The sequence below is a fragment of the Chiloscyllium plagiosum genome, unplaced genomic scaffold (genome assembly GCF_037043375.1).
Source record: "Chiloscyllium plagiosum isolate Xiang-an unplaced genomic scaffold, Cpla_swu_hap1 HiC_scaffold_29, whole genome shotgun sequence".
In the NCBI taxonomy this organism is placed as follows: Eukaryota; Metazoa; Chordata; class Chondrichthyes; order Orectolobiformes; family Hemiscylliidae; genus Chiloscyllium; species Chiloscyllium plagiosum.
In genome coordinates this window covers 95,847,767-95,869,467 of record NW_028270167.1, presented here as the reverse complement: position 1 = coordinate 95,869,467, position 21,701 = coordinate 95,847,767, and the positions used below count along the sequence as shown (strand labels likewise).

The 21,701-nt window shown below is 42.1% G+C and overlaps 1 protein-coding gene across 1 annotated transcript in view; it reads left to right on the top strand.

Annotated features, from left to right (window-relative positions):
- LOC122547008 (uncharacterized) overlaps window positions 1-17,210 on the top strand; it is a 57,739-nt gene extending 40,529 nt beyond the window's left edge. Inside the window, exons 11-15 of the mRNA XM_087976554.1 lie at window positions 3,687-3,782; window positions 7,356-7,388; window positions 15,162-15,230; window positions 16,533-16,648; window positions 17,060-17,210. Of these exons, the coding sequence (XP_087832680.1) occupies window positions 3,687-3,782; window positions 7,356-7,388; window positions 15,162-15,230; window positions 16,533-16,648; window positions 17,060-17,143 (398 nt within the window). The 3' untranslated portion in view covers window positions 17,144-17,210. The remainder of the gene's footprint in view (window positions 1-3,686; window positions 3,783-7,355; window positions 7,389-15,161; window positions 15,231-16,532; window positions 16,649-17,059) is intronic.
- Window positions 17,211-21,701: the final 4,491 nt, after the last annotated feature.

The window sequence follows — 21,701 nt, the reverse complement described above, 5'->3', positions numbered from 1 at the left end:
TGTTGTAGTCGGAGATTTTGATTTTTCTGACATAGACTGGGAATCCCATAGTGTTTAGTGTTTGATGGGGTGGAATTTGTTAAGTGCGTTCAGAAAACATTTCAAAATCTGAATATAGAGTTCCGACTCGACGAGGGACAAATCTTGACCGACTCTTGGGAAATAAGGCAGGACAGCGTAACTAAAGTGACAGAGGTGGAACCCTTTGGGATCAGTAACCATCATTCTATTGACCTTAAAACTGCTTATTAAGAAGGACGAAACTGGTCCCCAGAATCTAGTTCTAAATTGGGGGGAGGCGAATTTTGATGGAATTGCACAGGATTTTCAGCAGTTTATTTGCAGGGAACGGCAAGTGGAAGTCCATTAAAAGCCAGCTAGTTAGAGTCTATATGTTTCTTTGAAAGTGAAGGGCAAGATTGGCAGGAATAAGCAACCCTGGAATTCGAGATACATTGAGACGTTGACCAGAAAAAAAGGAGACATGGCTCAGTTGCAGGCAGCTGGAATCAAGGGAATTCCTAGAAGGATATAGGGAAAACAGGAGTTTACTGTGGAGAGAAATCATGAGGGCGAAAAGGGGCACGAAATATCCATGAGGATTATGGAGAATCCAAAGAGGTTCCTTAGGTGTATTAAAGGAAAAAGAATAACTAGAGAAAGAATATGACTCCTCAAGGAGCGGACATGCTTGTTTGGAAGTGCCAGAGACGGGCAGGGCCTCAATGAATACTTCTCTATTTTTACTGTGGAGAAAGAGTTTGGAACTGGGCGAAATTTGCGGTCATATCTTGGGGACATTCCTTCTCAGCGCAGCGGTGATATTGTATTCACTGTAATGTGTGAAGGTGGATAAGTCTTCTGGTCCTGACAAAATATATGCAAGAAGACTTTAGGAGACCGGAGAAGAAATTGCGAAGGACCCAGCTGATACCTTTTGCATCATCATTAGCCACGGGTGAGGACCCGGAAGACTCGAAGATAAAGAATGTCGTACTCTGTTTCAATAAGGAATGCAAAGAAAATCTGGGAAATATAGACCAAAATGCTAACATCTGGAGTCGATAGGTTCCTTCAGAAAATTCTGGGAGATAATGTATACGTGAATTTGGAAAGGCAGGGCTTGATTAGGAGTAGTCAGCATTGTTTTGTGTGTGGGAGATCATGCCTCACAAATTTGTTAGAGTTCTTTGATGAATTGACCAGGAGGATTGACGATGGCAAGACAGTTGAATTCGTCTATATTGATTTCAGTCAGGTCTTTCATAAGGTCCCACTTGGGAGGCTGCTCTGGAAAGTTAGATTGCATGGAACCTCGAGGAAGCTGGCAATTTGATGCACACTTGTCTTCATGATAGGAAGCAGACCATAATAGTGGAAGGATGCTCTTCTGACTGGAGGCCTTTGAATCGCTGAAGGCCTCGGGGTCGGTGCTGGGCCCAATCCTGATTGTTATCTATATTAATGATTTGGATGAGAATGTACAAATCATGATTAGTAAGTTTCCAGATGACACTAAAAGAGTCAGTGAGGATGTTTGGCAGCAGAACCTTAAACATCCGCGGAAGTGGGCTCAGAAATGGAAAATGGAGTTAAATATAGAGAAGTGTGTGGTGTTGCATTTTGGAAAATCAAATCAATGTTGGATTTTCACGGTGAATGGTAGGGCCTTAAGGAGTGCAGTGAAACAGAGGGACCTTGGGGTTCAAATGCACAATTCTCTGAAAGTGTAGTCACAGGTAGACAGGACGTTAAACAATGCTTTGGGCACGTTGGTGTTCATCCGTCAGGGTATTGAGTATAGACGTTGGAAGCTATGTTGCAGTTGCACGGGACGTTTTCGAGTCTGCACTTTTGGGCTTGTGTTCAGTATTGAGCCAAAGTCCACTGTGAGATTCCATTCCAAATCTGCTGCATCTTATGCACCAGGTTGGGGCATCTCTATGATTTATATGTCTCTGAAAATGCCTCAAATTTCCTTGATACATTCCCTCTCAGTCGAAGTACACGTTAATTCTGCGATTGCCACTGTCATGAAGGTCAAAGCAATCACACTTTCAGTTAGATCCAAAAGTAGATGCAGGATTGAATTCAGGGCACTGAGTGTAAGATGCATGCCCGAAAGGGAGTGTGATTTTTTTTAATGAAAGTTTGAGTCAAAGTTACTTTGAAAGGTACAATGAAGTCACTGAAACGAATATATTGCATCGACTGCTGAGAATATGTTCTAATGATTATTGGGAATAGAATTTTCTTTGGTGTGACTTGTGCAGTTTGACTGTTTGAAATGGAATGCAATTGCAGATGTCGCTAATTAGAGTGACTTGAACAGAATTCTGGATCAGTGGTGCTGGAAGAGCACAGCAATTCAGGCAGCATCCGAGGACAGGCAAAATCTGAACAGAGTCCTATTCCTTTGATGTTCTTATCATGTAGTCTGAATGGGTGATGCTTGCATTTTGTTAGCCTGTGATATATTGACAGGGAAAAGACCAATTGTTCAGGATTGGTCTTTATATTGGGTCAGACAGCTGTGATGTCTTGACCGCTAATTTGTTGTGTTTCTCTCTCATGTGACTCCAAGATGTATCAGCATTCCTTTCCTGCAGTGACAAGACTTTCACTGCTCTGGAACCTGTAGGTATAAAAACTCCAAAGTCCACTGAGAAATCGTCTTCCAAATCCATTCCATATTTTTAACATATAGCCCACCATTCTGATCACATCTCTCCAATTACACAGCATGCAGTGACCCAGTTAGTGGTGTTCAGTAGTCTGATGTTGTGACTCAGCATAGTTGGAAACAATGAATAAGGGAGGGTGATTGAGTGTCTGAGGAGAGAGAGGTGGATTAACTGATGCTGTTGAAATATAGTGATGGACAGCAGTGGAATATTGTGACAGTGGAAACTGTCATGTCCTTTGAGAAGGAGAGTGGGAGCCGTGACTGAGGTAAATTAGATTAGTTGTTCCTGTGTCTGGAATCTCATGTCTGAAATTAGTTTTACGATGTGATTGAGGGTAGTGCCATTTAGACATTGGGGGAAGCGTTATGCAGTGTCTGAGGGATGGAAAATGCTGTGACTGAGGGAATTGCGTGTTTGTGAGTAATGGTAGTGTGATTAAATAACTGAGGCGAGTGGAAGGTGGTGTGTCAATTAAATGGATCAAATGATTGCAGCGAATCTCTCGGTTCAGAGGGGGAATAGACTTTCGTGAGCTAATGCAGTGGGATGTAATGACTAAGCAGACTGCGATTCAATGACTGTCACGTGTGGGACGCTGTGACTGAGGTAAGTGTGATAGAGTGACTGAGCGAAGTGGGATGTCAGTAACGTTCCTGTAGATCTGATCTCACTTGTAGGCGAGAGCAGATGAGGGTTTCTTCCCAGAAAGAGATTAAATAGCCAGTAGTGTAATCCTTTTTCCAGCAAATGAACATGGTTTCATGGCCATCAGTTGATTCTTCATTACAAATATATTATTTTTCATTGATTTAAAATTCCACCATCTGCAGTGTGAAGATTGAAAACAGATCTCCAAAGCATTCACAGATTCTCTGGATTAATAACTCAGTGAAGATACTATTGCATTTTTGCCTCCATGTGATACATGGCATGCTGGGAATCATTGAAAAATGTCTGAATTAAAGAGTTCCATCTTTGAATCATTCTCCATTCCTTCAGATCCAAACACTGCTGAACATGGGGACGACACGACATATTCAACTCAGAAGCCGATGGAAAGTTCATCATCAAACAGAGCAGTGACGGCAGAAACAGGTAACAGCATGAGCTGAATCGCTGAAATGTATTCTTTATGCCATAGCAATTAACACAAGCAGCGTATTGTGACAGGGTACAGGTGGTTTGGGCGGAACAGAAGTGGTGGAAAGAAGGGAATGGGATTTGCATTTTTGTTAACATAGAACATAGAACATAGAACATAGAAGAATACAGCGCAGTACAGGCCCTTGGGCCCTCGATGTTGCGCCGATCCAAGCCCACCTAAACTACACTAACCCACTATCCTCCATATACCTATCCAATGCCCTCTTAAATGCCCATAAAGAGGGAGAGTCCACCACTGTTACTGGCAGGGCATTCCATGAACTAACGACTCGCTGAGTGAAGAACCTACCCCTAACATCAGTCCTATATCTACTCCCCCTTAATTTAAAGCTATGCCCCCTTGTAATACCCGACTCAATACGCGGGAAAAGGTTCATACTGTCGACCCTATCTAACCCCCTAATCATCTTGTACACCTCAATCAAGTCACCCCTAAACCTTCTTTTCTCTAGTGAAAACAGCCCCAAGTGCCTCAGTCTTTCCTCATACGATTTTCCTTCCATACCAGGCAACATCCTGGTAAACCTCCTCTGCACCCGTTCCAATGCCTCCACATCCTTCCTATAGTATGGCGACCAAAACTGCACACAATATTCCAGATGCGGCCGTACCAGAGTCTTATACAACTGCATCATGACCTCAGGACTCCGGAACTCAATTCCTCTACCAATAAAAGCCAGTACGCCATATGCCTTCCTCACCGCACTATTTACCTGGGTGGCAACTTTCAGAGATCTGTGTACATGGACACCAAGATCCCTCTGCTCATCCACACTACCAAGTATCCGACCATTAGCCCAGTACCCCATCTTTTTGTTATTCTTCCCAAAGTGAATCACCTCGCACTTAGCTACATTGAATTCCATCTGCCACCTTTCTGCCCAGCTCTGCAGCTTCTCTATATCCTGCTGTAACCTGCCACATGCTTCCTCACTGTCAACAACTCCTCCGACTTTCGTGTCATCCGCAAACTTGCTCACCCAACCTTCTAACCCCTCTTCCAGGTCATTTATAAAAATGACAAACAGCAATGGTCCCAAAACAGATCCTTGCGGAACACCGCTAGTGACGGCACTCCATGAAGAAACTTTGCCATCAACTACTACCCTCTGTCTTCTTCCATCCAGCCAATTCCTAATCCAAACCTCCAACTTCCCCTCAATGCCATATCTCCGTATTTTCTGCAGTAGCCTACCATGGGGAACCTTATCAAACGCCTTACTAAAATCCATATATACCACATCTACCGCTTTCCCCTCATCAACCTCCTTCGTCACCTTTTCAAAGAATTCAATAAGGTTTGTGAGGCACGACTTGCCCTTCACAAAACCATGCTGACTATCCTTGATCACATTATTCCTATCTAGATGTGCATAAATCCTATCCCTTACAATTCTCTCTAAGACTTTGCCCACAACAGAAGTGAGACTCACCGGCCTATAGTTACTAGGGCTATCCCTACTCCCCTTTTTGAACAAGGGAACCACATTTGCTATCCTCCAGTCTTCTGGGACTACTCCTGTAGACAAAGAGGACATAAAAATCAAGACCAATGGCTCTGCAATCTCCTCCCTTGCTTCCCAGAGAATCCTAGGATAAATGCCATCAGGCCCAGGGGACTTATCTATTTTCACCTTTTCCAGGATTTCCAACACCTCTTCTCTACATACCTCAAAGCCATCCATTCTACTTATTTGTGCCTCAGTATTCTCATCGACAACAATGCCCTGTTCCTGAGTGAATACTGAAGAAAAGTATTCATTCAGTGTCTCCCCAATCTCTTCCGCCTCCACACGCAACATCCCCCTACTATCCTTGACTGGACCTATTCCTACCCTAGTCATTCTTTTATTCCTAACATACCTATAGAAAGCCTTAGGGTTTTCCCTAATCCTATCTACTAAGGACCTTTCATGTCCCCTCCTTGCTGCTTTTAGCTCTCTCTTCAGGTCCTTCCTGGCTACCCTATAACTCTCAATCGCCCCAATTGAACCTTCACGTCTCATCTTGAGATAGGCCGCCCTCTTCCATTTAACAAGGGATTCCAATTCCTTATTAAACCACGGCTCCCTCGCACGACCCTTTCCTACCTGCCTGACCGGTACATAATTATCAAGGACACTCAATAGTTGCCCCTTGAACAAGTTCCACATATCATTTACACTCTTGCCTTGGAGTCTACTTTTCCAAGCCACACATCCTAAGTCATGCCTCACCGCATCATAATTTCCCTTACCCCAGCTATAATTCTTGCCCTGTAGTACACACTTATCCCTCTCCATCACGAGTGTAAAAATCACCGAATTATGGTCACTATCCCCAAAGTGCTCACCTACCTCTAATTCTAACACCTGGCCTGGTTCGTTACCCAGAACCAAATCCAGTATGGCCTCACCTCTTGTTGGCCTGTCTACATATTGTGTCAGGAAACTCTCCTGCACACATTGAACAAACACTGACCCATCTAACGAACGTGAGCTATAGCTTTCCCAATCAATATCAGGAAAGTTAAAGTCCCCCATAACAACCACCCTATTACTGTCACTCATCTCCTGAATCACCTTCCCAATCCTTTCTTCAATGATTCTAAGGCAAGTTAAGGCAAGTATCACTGCAGTAATCAGAGATGAAATACCTGAAGGATCACCCAGTGAGGCTTTGTGGGTGAAGCTAAGAAGTAAGAAGGAGATAGTGACATTACTGGAGTTGAAATGTGGGCCCCCAAATAGCCAACGGGCAATAGAGAAACAAATATGCATGGACTCTGGGGAGACTTGCACGAGCAATTGGATTGTTATAGTAGGAGATTTTAAGTTTTATGACATAGACTGGGACTGCCATAGCGTTTAGTGCTTAGATGAGGCGGAATATGTTAAGTGCTGAATCAGGTGGAGAAACCGCATGATTTATATCTTTCTGATAATGCCTCAAATTTCCTTGATATATTCCCTCTCAGTCGAAAGTACACATTAACTCTCTAATTGACACTCTCATGAAGTTAAAAGCAATCTCACTTTCAGTTAGATCCACAAATAGCTGCAGGATTGAATTCAGGGCACTGACTGTAAGATGCATGCCCGAAAGGGATTGTGATTTTTTTTTGAATGAATGTGTGAGGTAAAGTTACTAGGAAGGGTGCAATGAAGTCACTGAAATGAATATGTTGCCCAACTGCCGGAAGTATGATCCAATGACTATTGCGAGTAGAATTTCATTTTGGTGTGACTTGTGAAATTTGACTCTTTGAAATGGGATGCAATTGCAGATGTCATGAATTAGAGTGCCTTAAAACAGAATCCTATTCCTTTTGATGTTCTTATTATGCAGCAGGACTGGGTGATGCTTGCACTTTGTCAGCCAAGATGTGATGTATTGACAGGGAGAAGACATTTTTTTCAGGATTGGTCTTTATATTGAAATGGACAGCTGTGACGTCTTGAGCACTAAATTAATATGTTCGTTTTTCATGTGACTCCTAGATATATTTGCATTTCTTTCTTGCAGTGAGAAGACTTCCAACAACTCTGGGAACTGAAGGTATAAAATCCCCAAAGTTCACTGAGAAATCGTCTTCCAAATTCATTCCATCTTTTGTAACACATAATCCACCACTCTGATCACATCTCTCCGATTACACTTCAAAATTAATTGCTTAATTGCCTCTTAGTTGGAATTACACTATACATCTCCGATTGATACTTTCATGACGTTAAAAATGCAAACACTACTTCAGCTACATTCGACAAATATCTGTAATATTACGTCAAACACTGTCTCTTTTCCTCACGAACATTTCAGTACGGAGTAAGTGCGGGGTATTGTGACTTTTTTCAATGACTTATGTGGATTGTGGTTTCTGGGAGATGCGTAATTAAGGCTTCACAGGGAACGGAATGAAAGGATTCACTGGAATCATCGGCTATGAATATTGTATGTTGATTACTGTGACTTGTCCGCGTTGATTGTTTGAAATAGAAGTTAATGGCACATGTCTAACGTTACGAGCCTTGGAATTTGAACGTTTTGTTTGGATGTTGTCATCATGCAGATAGGACTGGGTGATGCTTGCATTTTGTTGTTCTAATTTTGATGAAGTGCCTGGAATTAGGCCAGGTATCCAGGACACTTCTCTATATTCAGACTGATGCTGCCAGGGCTGGAGGATTTGATCTATAGGGAGAGGCTGAACAGGCTGGGGCTGTTTTTCCTGGAGCGCCGGAGGCTGAGGGGTGACCTTTATAGAGGTTTACAAAATTATGAGATACATGTATAGGATAAATAGACAAAGTCTTTTTCCTGCGGTCGTGGAGTCCTGAACTGGAGGGCATAGGTTTAGTGTGAAAGGGGAAAAGATATAAAAGAGACCTACGGGGTAACCTTTTCATTCAGAGGGTGGTGCGTGTATGGAATAAGCTGCCAGAGGAATTGGTGGAGGCTGTAACATTAAAGAGGCATTTGGATGGGTATATGAATAGGAAGGGTTTGGAGGGATATGGGCCGGGTGCTGGCAGGTGCGACCAGATTGGGTTGGGACATCTTGTCAGTATGGACGGGTTGGACCGAAGGGTCTGTTTCCATGCTGTACATCTCTATGACTCTATGGTAGATATGATATCATGCCCACCATTATGTGGTGCTCCTCTTTTCTGTAACTCCCAGAGATTCTTGCATTCTTTTATTGTAGTTCCAAATTTCCAACAAGTTATGGAACTGCATGTAAAATAATTCCATCATCCTCTGAAAGATTGTCATCCAAACCGTTGCATCTTCTGCACCAGGGAGTACTGATATTCGGATTATACCCCAAATTTGATTTTTAAATCCTCTCTTAGTCGGACTGGATGTTTTCCAATGGGTATTTTTGTGACATTGAAAGCAATATCACCAATAAGTCTGACAGTTGGCTGTAATGTTGTGCCAAGGACTCTGTCTGTCCTTCAGTAAGTTGGTATGCAGTGTGGAAAAGGTGTGATGTACTCTGATACAATGTATGAGAACAAGAGCTCTGAATTGTGAACCACGGCACATATCACTCAGAAGAACAGGTCAGACTGAGAGTTCAAGAACTGCAAACTTGTGACTTCCGTGACGGAAGTGAAATGTATTGACTGAGGGGAGAGTGAGTATTAACTAAGAAGAGAGGTATGCAGTGACTAAGGGAGTGATGTTCAGTAGTGTGAATGAGCGTAGCTGGAAACAATAAATGAGGGGAGAGAGCGATGGATTAACTGATGGTGGTGAAATGTAGTGACTGAGAGCCCTGGAATATTGTGACAGAGGAAGTTGTCATGTCATTTGAGGTGGATATTGGGATTAATGACTGAGGTGTGTAGGATTAGTGGCTCCTGTGTGTAAGATATCATGTCTGAAATTAGTTTTGTGGCGTGATTAAGGGTAGTGCCATTTAGAAATTGAAGGAAGTGATTGCAGTGACTGAGGGATGAAGGATGCAGTGACAGAGGGAATTGCGTGTTCTTGAATGGTGGTAGTGCGATTGAATAACTGTGATGAACAGAAGATGTATCAAGCAAATTGATTAAATTACTGTGGTGAATCGATAGGTACTGAGGGGAATACAATTCATGAGTTATGGCAGTGGGATGTACTAACTGAGCAGACTGTGCTACAGTGTCTGAGACGTGTGGGACATTTTGACTGAGATGTGTAATAGAGTGACTGAGCAAAGTGGGATGTTGTGACAGACGTGAATGGGATTTGGTAGCTGGGACAATGTGATTTAGTGACTGAGGCGATATGGATGTAGAGACTGAGATGTGTAAAACGTAGGGCTGAGGTGCAGTGGATCGGAGTGACTCAGTGTGAATTGAGACATTGTGACTGAAGCATGTAGTGGCTGCAGGCAGTGGGAACATATTAAATGAGATCCCTACTATGCTTTTACTGAGTGAAGGTGATGGCTTTGGTGAGCCTTGTAGTTTCTTGGGAAACTGTGATCCTGTTCTTTCAGAATGCCATATTTGTAATTAGGGCAGCGTGAGTTTTTCACTTTCTCAATCTTGTCTGTGACGTAGTGACTGCGATCAGGCCGATTATTCACAATTGTTCATGTTGAGAACGACCTTCGTGATTTCCCACACTCCTTTATGTTGTGTTTCTCCTTGGTATTGCTTCTAGCCATGTGTTTTCATTCCTTCATTGCACTTTCAAATGTTTCAACAACTCGGGGATCTAAAATTCTAAAAGTTCCAAAGACCACTCAGAAATGTTATTTCAAATCTTCTTCTACGACAGATATTACAACACCATTGTTATCTCTCAGATTATTCCCCAACATTGATTCTTAAGAAAGGAAAGAGAAGTACGTAACAGGAACAGGCCCTTCAGACTTCCAATCCTTTGCCAATCATCATGCCCTCTCTGAACTAAAAAAACAAATCGTCATCCCTTATTTGGTCCGTATTTCTCTATTTCCCTCCAGTTCCTATAACCATCCAAATGCCTCTGAAATGTGGCCCATGTGACTGCTTCAGTAACCTTTTCTGGCAGTGCATAGCCATCTCCTACTTCTCTCTGCATCAAAAACTCCTTCGTACATCTCACCATCTCACATTGAGCCTGTGCCCCCCGCCCTTGTAATTGAACCAAAGAATAAAGAAAATTTGCAGCCCAGGAACAGGGCATTCGGCCCTCCAAGCCTGAGCCTATCCAAATGTACTGTCTAAACCTGTGGGTCAATTCCTAAGCATCTATATCCCTCTGCTCCCCACCTACTCATGCATCTGTCCAGGCACATTTTAAATGAGTCTACCGTACCTGCCTCTACCACCTCTGCTGGCAACGCGTTCCAAACACCCACCACCCTCTGTGTGAAGTACTTGCCCCGTGTATCCCCCTTAAACTTTCCACCTCTCACCTTGAAAGCGTGACCTCTCGTTATGGAATCCTTCATCCTGGGAAAAAGCTTGTCTCTATCAACCTTGTCTATACCCTTCATGATTTTCTTGACCTCAATCAGGTTCCCCATAATCTCCTTTTTTTCTCATGAAAATAAACCTAACCTACTCAAACTCTCTTCATAGCTAGCTCCTTCCATATCAGGCAACATCCTCGTAAACCTTCTCTGCACCCTCTCCAAATCGTTCACATCCTTTTGGTAATGTGGCGACCAGAACTGTAACACAGTATTCCAAATACAGCTGAATGAACGTGCTGTACAATTTTAACATGACTCTGAGGAGAGGAGCATGAATCGTGAGATTAGAGATAGAAGTTTGATTAGTCTGGATCACGTTGACATAAGTCGGAAAGAGATGTTGGGTAGGCTAGAGGCTAGTTGAGCTCTTATACTCAACACACCGCACAATGAAGGAAAGCATACTATATGCCTTCTTGACCACTCTGTCCACCTGTGCAGCAACATTCAAGGTACAATGGACCTGCACTCCCAGATCTCTCTGCCCATCAACTTTTCCCAAGGCTCTTCCATTCATCATATTATTCTCTCTGGAATTAGTCTTGTCTAAATGCATCACCTCACATTTGTCTGGATTGAAATTCATCTGCCATTTTTCGGCCCAACTCTCCAGTCTATCTATATCCTCCTGTATTTTTTCACAGTCCCTTATGCTTTCTGCTTCTCCACCAATCTTCGTGTCATCTGCAAACCTGCTGATAATACCAACAGTGCCCTCTTCCGGATCATCTATGTATATCACAAAAAACAGTGGCTCCAACACTGACCCTGCGGAACAACACTGATGATCTTCCTCCATTTCAAGAAACTCCCTCTAGCTACTACACTCTGTCTCCTGTTGGTCAACCAGTTCTTTATCCTCCTAGCTGGAACACCCTGCACACCATGTGATTTCACTTTCTCCATTAGTCTACCATGGGGAACCTTATCAAATGCCATACTACAATCCATGTATATGACATCAACAGCCCTTCCTTCCTCTATCAATTTGGTCACTTCCTCAAAGAACTCTATTAAGTTGGTAAGGCACGTCCTCCCCCGCACAAAACCATGTTACCTATCACTGATAAGCCCGTTCTTTTCTAAATATAAACAGATCCAATCCCTCAGTACCCTCTCCAGCAACCTTCCCACCACCGAAATTAGGCTCACTGGTCTGTAGCTATATATTCCTACTACCCTACTTGTACAGGGGGAGAACACGCGCAACCTTCCAGTCCTCCGGCACCTCACCTGCATTCACGGATGCCACAAATATATCTGTCAGGGCCCCAGGTATTTCCTCTCTCGCCTCTCCTCAGCAACCTGGGATAGAGCCCATCTGGTCCTGCTAATTTGTCCACATTAATAACCCCTAGCCTACCCAACATCTCTTTCCTACTTATGTCAACGTGATCCAGACTAATCAAACTTCTATCTCTAATCTCAAGATTCATGCTCCTCTCCTCAGTGAACACTGATGCAAAGTAATCATTCAGAATCTGACCCATTCTCTCAGGTTCGACACACAGCCTTCCTTCACTATTCTTTAGTGGACCAATCCTTTCTCTAGTTACACACTTGCTTCTTATATAACAATAAGATGCTTGGGATTTGCCTTAAATTTGTATTTCATGACCGTTTTAGAGCACTTGATTCATCGTTTAAGACCAGTCTTACTCTTCCTATATTCCTGCAGCGCCTGCTCTGTTCTTAGCTGCCCAGATCTTAGAGACGCTTCCCTTTTCCTTTTGGCTAGTCGTGCAATTTTTCCTGTCATCAACGGTTCATGAATCTTGCCCTTCCTATCCTTCAACGGGATATGCCTTTCTGACACTATCTTTAACCTATCTTTGAAAGTCTCCCACATATCAAATGTGGACCGCCCTACAACTAACTGTGTTCAAACCACATTTCAGAGCTCCGGCCTAATTTTGATATAACTCGTCTTGGCCCAGTTTAGTACTCTTCCCTTAGGACCACTCTCATCATTATCTACGAGTATTCTAAAACTTACAGAATTGTGGTCACTGTTCCGAAAGTAATCCCCCATTGAAACTTTTACCACCTGTCTTGGCTCGTTCCGCAGTACCAGGTCCAATATGGCTGTTGAAACTTTATTGCTGGAACAGCACAGCAGGTCAGGCAGCATCCAGGGAACAGGAGATTCGACGTTTCGGGCACAGGCCCTTCTTCAGGAATCAAAACGTCGAATCTCCTGTGCCCGAAACGTCGAATCTCCTGTTCCCTGGATGCTGCCTGACCTGCTGTGCTGTTCCAGCAATAAAGTTTCAACTTTGATCTCCAGCATCTGCAGACCTCACTTTCTCCAGGTCCAATATGGCCCCTTCCCTCATCGGACTATTGACATACTGCTCTAGAAAACTCTCCTACACCCTTACAAATTCTTCTTACAAATTCTACCCCATCCAGACCTCTGACACTAAGTGTTTCCCAGTCAATGTTCAGAAAATTAATATCTCCCATCACCACTAAACTAATGCCTCTACATCTTTCCATAATCTGTTTACTATTTGTTCTTTTATCTCACGCTCACTGTTGGGAGGGCTGTAATATAGGCCCAACAATGTAATTGCACACTTCTTATTTCTCAGTTCCACCCATAATGCCTCGCTACCCACTATCTCCATAGTGTCCTTCTTTAGCACAGCCGTGATATCATCCCTGACCAGCAATGCAACTCCACCGGCCCCTTTTATTTCCCTCCCTGTCCTGTATGAAGCGTCTATAACGTGGAACATTTAGTTACCAATCATCATGCCCTTCCTTCAAACAAGTCTCTGTGTTTGCAATAACGTCATACTTCCAGGCACCAATCCAAGCCCTAAGTTCATCTGCCTTATACACTAGACTTCTTGCATGAAAGTAGATGCATTTCAGGCCACCAGTTCCCTTGAGCTTATCCATTCCCTGGCTACTCTTCCCTTTATTAATGCTATCTTCATGATTCTTCCAGTCTCGAGTTTCCACCTCGCTCCCTACTTGTTTTCTCTTCTCGTTCCCAGGCCCCTGCCACATTTGTTGAAAACCTCCCCAACAGCAGTAGCAAAAACTCCTCCAAGGCATTGGTTCCGAACTGGTTCAGATGTCCGTCCACTTTATAATAGTCCCACATTCCCCAGAACCGGTCCCAATGTCCAACAAATCTGAAGCCCTTCAAAGTGGGGAAAAAAAAACCCTGACTAGTAAATACTCTTTGAATCGAAATTACCTGTTCTTAGTACTGTATAGCAGTCTATCTCTGATAATCACCAGAATTCCATTTAAACTACTCCTCTGATTTAAGTTTTCATGTGATTAAGAGATGAGAAGTGTCACGATAAATCCTCAAAAACTTGAGTGATTGAGACTATGACTCAGTGCAGATTTCACTAAGAGGTCAAAGAGGGTTAGACACTAACAACGTTTACTTGACCTGGTTTTGTGATTCGTATATCATAGGAACAGACCAGTCAGTTGAAATTTAAAACCTGCAAGGGCTTCCTGTTATTCTCCTTCTTCTAGCCCTTATCTTCTGCTCTTTCTCACTCAGGTCCTTAACCGGATTATGCATATTATCAATTATTTCAGATAATTCATAGCTTTAAAGGAGATTCCAGGCTCTGTGTAATGTTTTTATTTTATATGTTGTCAAAATTATACTGATAACGTCAATCTACGTTCTCTCCTCTCTCTCGCCTCTTCTTCACCCACTCCATACTGTTCATGTCCTACTTTGACTCCATTGCACTGACACTTGTTCCTGATTACATGATCGTTTAACGACCTGTTGAATGCTTCAACTGAGCCGAAAGCCTTCATTCTTCTCGACGGTGCATCCCAAGTTCTAACTCCTCCTTTTGTACTTTCTTTGAACCTTTGAAACCATGTTTAAAACAGTGTCCGCTGGTTTTACAGTCAGTTATCAGGAGTAAGAGTTTCACTCCATCTACTTCAACCAAATTGTGATTGTAAAAATCTTTACTCATCCTCTTTTGCAGCTTGTCCTGTTCAATGAAGTACATGGAAGGCTCCAGTTTTACAGTCGTTGCCAGTTGTTTGATTTGAAGTCACATCCACAGTGATGTAATTGGATCATTTGAACTTGTTGCCTCGTGTCATAACCATCTTGTTTTTTTATGGTGTAGATCTCGTTCCTGTATGCGTTTAGGAAACATGATAAACATAACTTTACATTGCTCTGTGCAAAGCTCTAACCCTCTGTTCCATCATATCTAATTCTCCAACACCCTGTTCCAACATGTCATTTTCCTACTCTGTCGGTATTTCTATTCTCTGTCCGTATTCAAAGCTTTACACGCATCATAATCTCGACAGCTCTCCTTACATTAGTTATTTCCTCAATCCACATCTCACATGTTTGACTTTCCTTCCAGAATCGACAAGCCCTGCAACAGAACCAACTACTGAGTGTAAACGAGCAGATGATGAACATTTAACACCAGGTATCCAAAAGCTTCAGAGAGGAGAAATTCAACTTAATTGTTTCAGGCATTAACTTTAGAAAAACTCCGTCTCTCACATAATCATTGGTGCTTCGTGATTGAAACTCTGCTTGCGCCTGCGAAACACATGTCCACTCCAAGGAGGTACACTTAGGTCTCCGAATATAAGACATAGTTGAAGAATTTCTGCAGCACAGCCTTTCGTCCTGTATTGTCTGCATAATTTCTTCGAAAAAACAAATCAATCCAAGACTTCTCTTAAATGTTCTACTTGCCACACTGAATATTTTTATGGATACTTAACAGTCCCCAACAGTGCAAGAAATATGCTCTTGAATCGCTATATTATCCAATGCCATCGATCCCCAACCTACCCTCTTGAATTGCTTTTCGTTCTTTTCCAGTAACTACACGTTTTCAGTTTGAGACTGTTGTGGCATGAGATGGAAAAGTGCTCCTGTCCATTCCCCGGATCAATACTGTCGACATCCATAATGACTTTGAAAGTGTCTTGATCTTCACCTCTCCAAAAAGAACAGTCCTAAATTAACAAAGTTATCTATGTTATTGAAGTCCAATGGCAGCAGATCCATTCTTGCAACTCTTTCCCTGTTCCTATCTAATGTCACGTCTCACTCTGGATGTCCATCACCCACAATTGGATGCAATCATCCACTGAAGGCTGAAAGCATGTCTTACACAGTTTCATCACAACTTCTTTGATCTTCCGCTCTATGCCACCATAGATCAAGTCAAGATAGAATCATAGAACCCCTACAGTGCAGAAACAGGCCAGTTGGCACAACAATTCCACACCAACCCTCTGATGGGTATCACACCCATAATCTATTATTCACATTTCCCCTGAATAGTGCACCTAACCTACACATTCTTGAACAAAATGGGTAATTACCAAGGCCAGTTCACTTAACCGGCACATCTTTGGACTGTGGGAGGAAACGTGACAGGTACAGAGGAAACGCACACAGACAGGGGGTGATTGTGCAAATCGCACACAGACAGTCGCCTGAACCTGGAATTGAACCTGGCACTCTGGCATTATACAGTAGTAGTGCTAACCATTGAACCATTGTGCCATGCAACTAAGCACCTGTGCCAAACAAAGTATGCGAATTGCTCCAGGCATACTTTAGATTTGTGAACTAGCACACATTATTCTCTGTACTTCTGATACTTTTTAAAATGTTTCTGGAGCCTTACGTTGAGAATATTTCTTAGCTATTACTCATATTCGGGGCTTTGACGTGTTGAAGCTGAGTCCATATCCTCTCAACATTTTAGTAATGCTGGATTTGTCAGAGGAAGATTGTGAACATATCAATGCCCATGTTCAAGTGATGTACATTGGCAGGAACAAACTGGACTCTCCTGAGAAGCAAACCGACTATCTTGAAAAGGTAAGGGGTTTGGTCTGCTGTTATACCCAGTTACTTCAACCCCTGATTAAATTATCATAGTCAGCATTAACTGATCATCCGTAGTTGTAAATTATAGCACATCCTGAGCTGCATCATCAACATATCCCGTGATGGTTTTGGTAAAATGACACTGATGAGTCTTCACTTTCTGATTCAGTGATGGAACTGTCATTGATGGATTGGGAGACAGCTCCTCATACCGCAGCATCTTCTGAAGGGATTCCTCAGTCATTGATGGGACAGGAGTTCTCCTTATTTTAGACAAAATGGATATCAATGGTGATAGGGGTTTAGTGATGTGTTCTGAATTCATTCGGTCAGTTGCAATATAACTGCAATTCCTCATTTTCATACCCGACTCCTCACCGAAAAAATTGCATCTCTCCCCAGGTACAGATGATGCTGAAAGATCATCTCCCATGCAAGAATCTGCTGCCAAAACTCGACAAACAAAAGGAAAAAAAGCCCCAATGACCACTAAAATGAAGAATATTCAGTGGTTGCCTGGCAACTGAGAACTAGATCAATGAATAGGATGTTGTCGGGGTAGGGCATTGGTGGACGGAAATTGTTTGGTGAAGGTGTTTTTGATATTGTGTGGTGTGTGTGTGATTGCATTGGTAAAGGGGGGGGGGGTGGGGTTATGTACTGTGAAACATGCATTTTTGTATCCATGAAAACACTTTTCATATAACGTGGAGGGTGGACTGTTGTGTTTGTAAACAGGCTTTTAATATTGTGTGAGGTATGGCTTATTGTATTGGTGAAGGGATATGTGATATGGTGTTGGGTGTGCATCGGTCGTGTTTATTGGAGTATTTCGCTTATTAGGCTATTACAAGGGAAGAAGGAAGATGTGAACAATGTGAAAACTCAGGACCTGCAGAGAAAAACAAAGTCAATCTCGATTCTTTTCTTTTACTTTACCGGCAACAGGGCAATCACAAGGGGTCCCTTCCAATAAAAAAAGACGAATTCTTAATTCATGTTGCCTTTGGATAGTACACAGGAATAGACAAATGTCATTCCTGTCAAAGGACTGTAGAAACAGATTGAAAAGTGGGGTTAAATGGTAGATTATTTTAAAAAGAAACAGTTGTGATTGCACTTAATGTCGTTCTTCAGAGAACGATTTTCTTATCCCTTCTTCCAATTCAAAGAGGAAGAAACTTTATTTTACTAACAGGTTTGAAGGCGTGAATTTAATTCAAGCATTCCGAGAGTTTTTGTTCTGTATGGGCTCACTGAGACTATTAGTATGGAAGATTTGACATGTCTGCATTTGCACGTTGCCAGTATATTGGAAAACGTTCAGTAGGGACTAGGGCTTGCCTCATGAAGAATGCAGGATGGCAGTACACAACTGGAAGGAATAGCTCTGAATGGAGGCTGCAGAAGCCCGTGTTGCTTACTGTGAGCAACCAGGTCGAGCAATATATATGATTGAGAGAGGCATGGTCATGGAGATGAGGAAACAGGTGTCTCCCTTCGACTAAGGGATACCAAAAAATGGGCACATTGTTTTACAGTGAAGTACAGGATAGTCACAGGGGAATTTCTGACAAAAATGAAAACCCAGAAGTGGTGGTATTCTGAAACGCTTTGCCTTGGAGAGTAATCGACTTTTAGCCAATACTTGCATGAACACTAGTGTCATAATTTTCAAGGTTATTGGCTGAGTGCACAAGTGGGACCCCTTTCGATATGGCATAGCTAAGTTAGCAGAGATTCAATTGTTTAAAGTGCCTCTTCTGCATTGTGTTATTCTGAGATTCTATGAAAGAGGTTGGGAGACATGGGACTTTGGCACGAGTAAGGAATCATATAAGATCACCAGAGATTGCAACATATTTGAAGAATGTCTGGTCGCAGCCGTAACGTAAATGATATTTGAATGGAAAATAAAGCAGATTTGAGAGTGAATTAAAAAACAATATGTTTGTAACAGAGGAACGAACATCAACACTTGGGCTCATAGACATTAAAATATTATCACAAAAATGTTGCACACAACAGTCACTTGCGAATTTCTCTTCCATTCAGTTCAATGTTTCATTTGTTAAAAGCTGGTCTCTGGAAATGTAAGTAACCTTATAAAAAAACTATTCTTTTAAAAGTTGCTGAGACAATACACGGCAAAAAAGTCTGAAAAGTCATTCAGAGGAGCAAGCATAATTAATCAGATATTGTATCGATTTTTAAAATTCTTTCCTCAGCATTATCCTTACCAAAACTGTTCATCAATTTGACAACTTCCTGCTGTACGTTTGAAGATTTTACCTGGATTTGATAAATTAACTAAATATCTCTAACATTACTCAGCAAATTAAGTGAACACTCATCGAACCATGTTGAAGTATCAATTCAAATTTCATAGTTTTAAGAGTTTTGGTTTGTTTGTGTATTTCGTTAAGTTTGCTTAATAAATGAATGAAATCTCACCTTCACTTCAGCAACTCACTGTGTTTTGGAACTGCATTATTTGGATCTCGTGTATACTGATTTTGGTAATGCATTTCATAAGTTTTCCCATGGCAGGCTCATTCAGGAAGTAAGAAGAAGGGATGCAGGGAAGCCTGTCTGTGTGGATGGTGAATTCACTGGCCCATAGAACACAAATGTGGTGGTAGATAGAAAATATTCAGGCTGGAGCTCATAGATCAGTGGTGTTACACAGGGATCGGTTCTGGGACCTCTGCTTTTGATGATGTTTTAGAAATGACTTGGGCGAGGAAGTGGAAGGGTGGGTGAGTAAGTTTGTCCATGACACGAATGTTGGTGAATTTGTGACCAGTGTGGAGGGATGTTGTAGGTTGCAACGGGACTTTGACATGATGCAGAAAGGGGCTGATAAGTGGCAGATGGAGTTTGCACTAGAAAAATGTGAAGTCCTTCACTTTGGAAGGTTGAATGTGAATGCAGAATATAGGGTCAAAGGCAGGATGCTTTGCAGTGTGGAGAAACAGAGGGATCTGGGGATCCATGTGCATAGGTCCTCAAAGTTGCCACCCAAGATGATAGAGTTCGGAAGAAGGCATATGGTGTGCTGGCTTTCGTTCGGAGGGAAATTGTCTTTAAGAGCTGCGAAGCTCTGCTGCAGCTCGAAAGATTTCTGGTTAGACTGCATTTGTAATATTGTGTTCAGTTCTGGTCGCCTCATTATAGGAACGATGTGGAAGTTTTAGAGATGGTCCTGGGGAGATTTACCAACATGCTGCCTGCCTGGAACGCATGTCCTATGATGGAAGGTTGATGGCTTTTCTCACTGGAGTGAAGACGGAGGAGCCGTGACTTGATCGAGTTGGACAAGTTGTCGAGAGACTTGGATACAGTGGATGGACAGAGACTTCTTCCAAGGCCAGAAGATTGTAGTATGATAGGGCATAATTATAGGGTTATTGGGAGAAGCTTTATGGAGATGTCAGAGGTAGGTTCTTTACTGGAAGAGTGGTGGGTGTGAGATGCACACCCAGCAGTTGTACTACAGTCAGATACATAAGGGAGAATTAAGCGACTCACGGATAGACACACGGAAGTTAAATACAATGAAGGTATGTAGCTTAGGCTGATCATAGAATAAGATAAAATGTCGGCACCACATCAAGGGCCGATGGACCTGTGCCGTGCTATACTCTTCTGTGTTCTATGTTCTAACAATTTAAAAACAGAAAATAGAAAATCATTCACTGCTTCTCGTTGGCAAGATGCAGATATTGGCATACCAAAGGTTCAGGTCTCAGGAGCCATCTGTTTGCAATCAATATTGCTGAATTGGATGAGCCGCATTAAATAAACAAGACATTTGTAGATGAGTTTGGATTGCTGCAGTGATTGGTCTAAAAACTCGCTGATGGATTATACCACGGATAAATGTGAAGTTATATCTTTATGAAGTCAACGTACTATTTAAATCTGGGAAGAAACAAATTTAAGATTCCTTTCGTGCAGACAAATGAGAGTTATGCCAACCCTTTCTGAGTTGAGACTTGTGGATTCTGGAAAGCCTTCGAGAATCCGGATCCGACGTGTGTATCCTCGTGCATATGTATGCAGGTACAGCAATACATATGTGAGCTAAATATAATTCTGGCATTCGATGCTGAGTTACTTACCCTGGACAATGCTTTAGTGTGGCTGCATCTGAAGTATTAAGTGCAGTTGTGGGAATTGAGGAGTTGTGCAGGTTTATTGGAGGCAAATCAGGGAATGATCACGAAATTGATTCCAGAGATGTGTGGGTTTGTCTTACGAAGAGAGATTTAACAGTTTAGCCAACTACTCTCTGGATGAACAAGGTATGCGTAGAGATGATAGTACTTCATGTACAAAGAGAGGCCATAGATTTTTGATGGGAGCAGTGAAGTTAAAATAAAACCATGTGCAGCAGTGGCTTCTCTCAAAGCAACATGAACATGTGGAATTATGCACAATGTTCATGCCTGTGCAAATGAACGGCGAGAATTGTAAGCCACAGAAATGCAAACTTCCAATAATTATGTTCAATCGCGATTACTGAGATCAATTTGGAGGCTGGTCCAAGTCTTTTCATTTTCGATTTTATTTTTCGATTTTGAAATATCTTACAAATGCTGCAAAAGGACATTTCAGGGCGCTTTTCAATTGTTCTCTGAATTTTGACTGTGTTACAGCTTAACGAGCTATGTTTTTGCAACAACTCATGATTGGTAACATCAAGCCCATTTCTAACACAAAGAAAGGCAACTTTATCGAATGATATTGCTTTCATTTCCTGATATTATGAAATATAATCTCTGACCATAACAGAATGAAATTTCACTAATAACAAATAGCAAAATGATCAATTCCTTAGGTTCTTCATTTCTGAGTCATTTCTATTCTCCCCACTGTAATTTCTTGCAGGATCTACTGGTCACCAAGATGTGTCTGACAGTGAAAACATTTTCCAACAGAATCAGGATAAATCGAGCACACTGTGTTAGAATATGATGTATGAATTCAATTGTTCTTCAGATCACAGATACCTAAATAAGAAATTACATTTTATAAAACC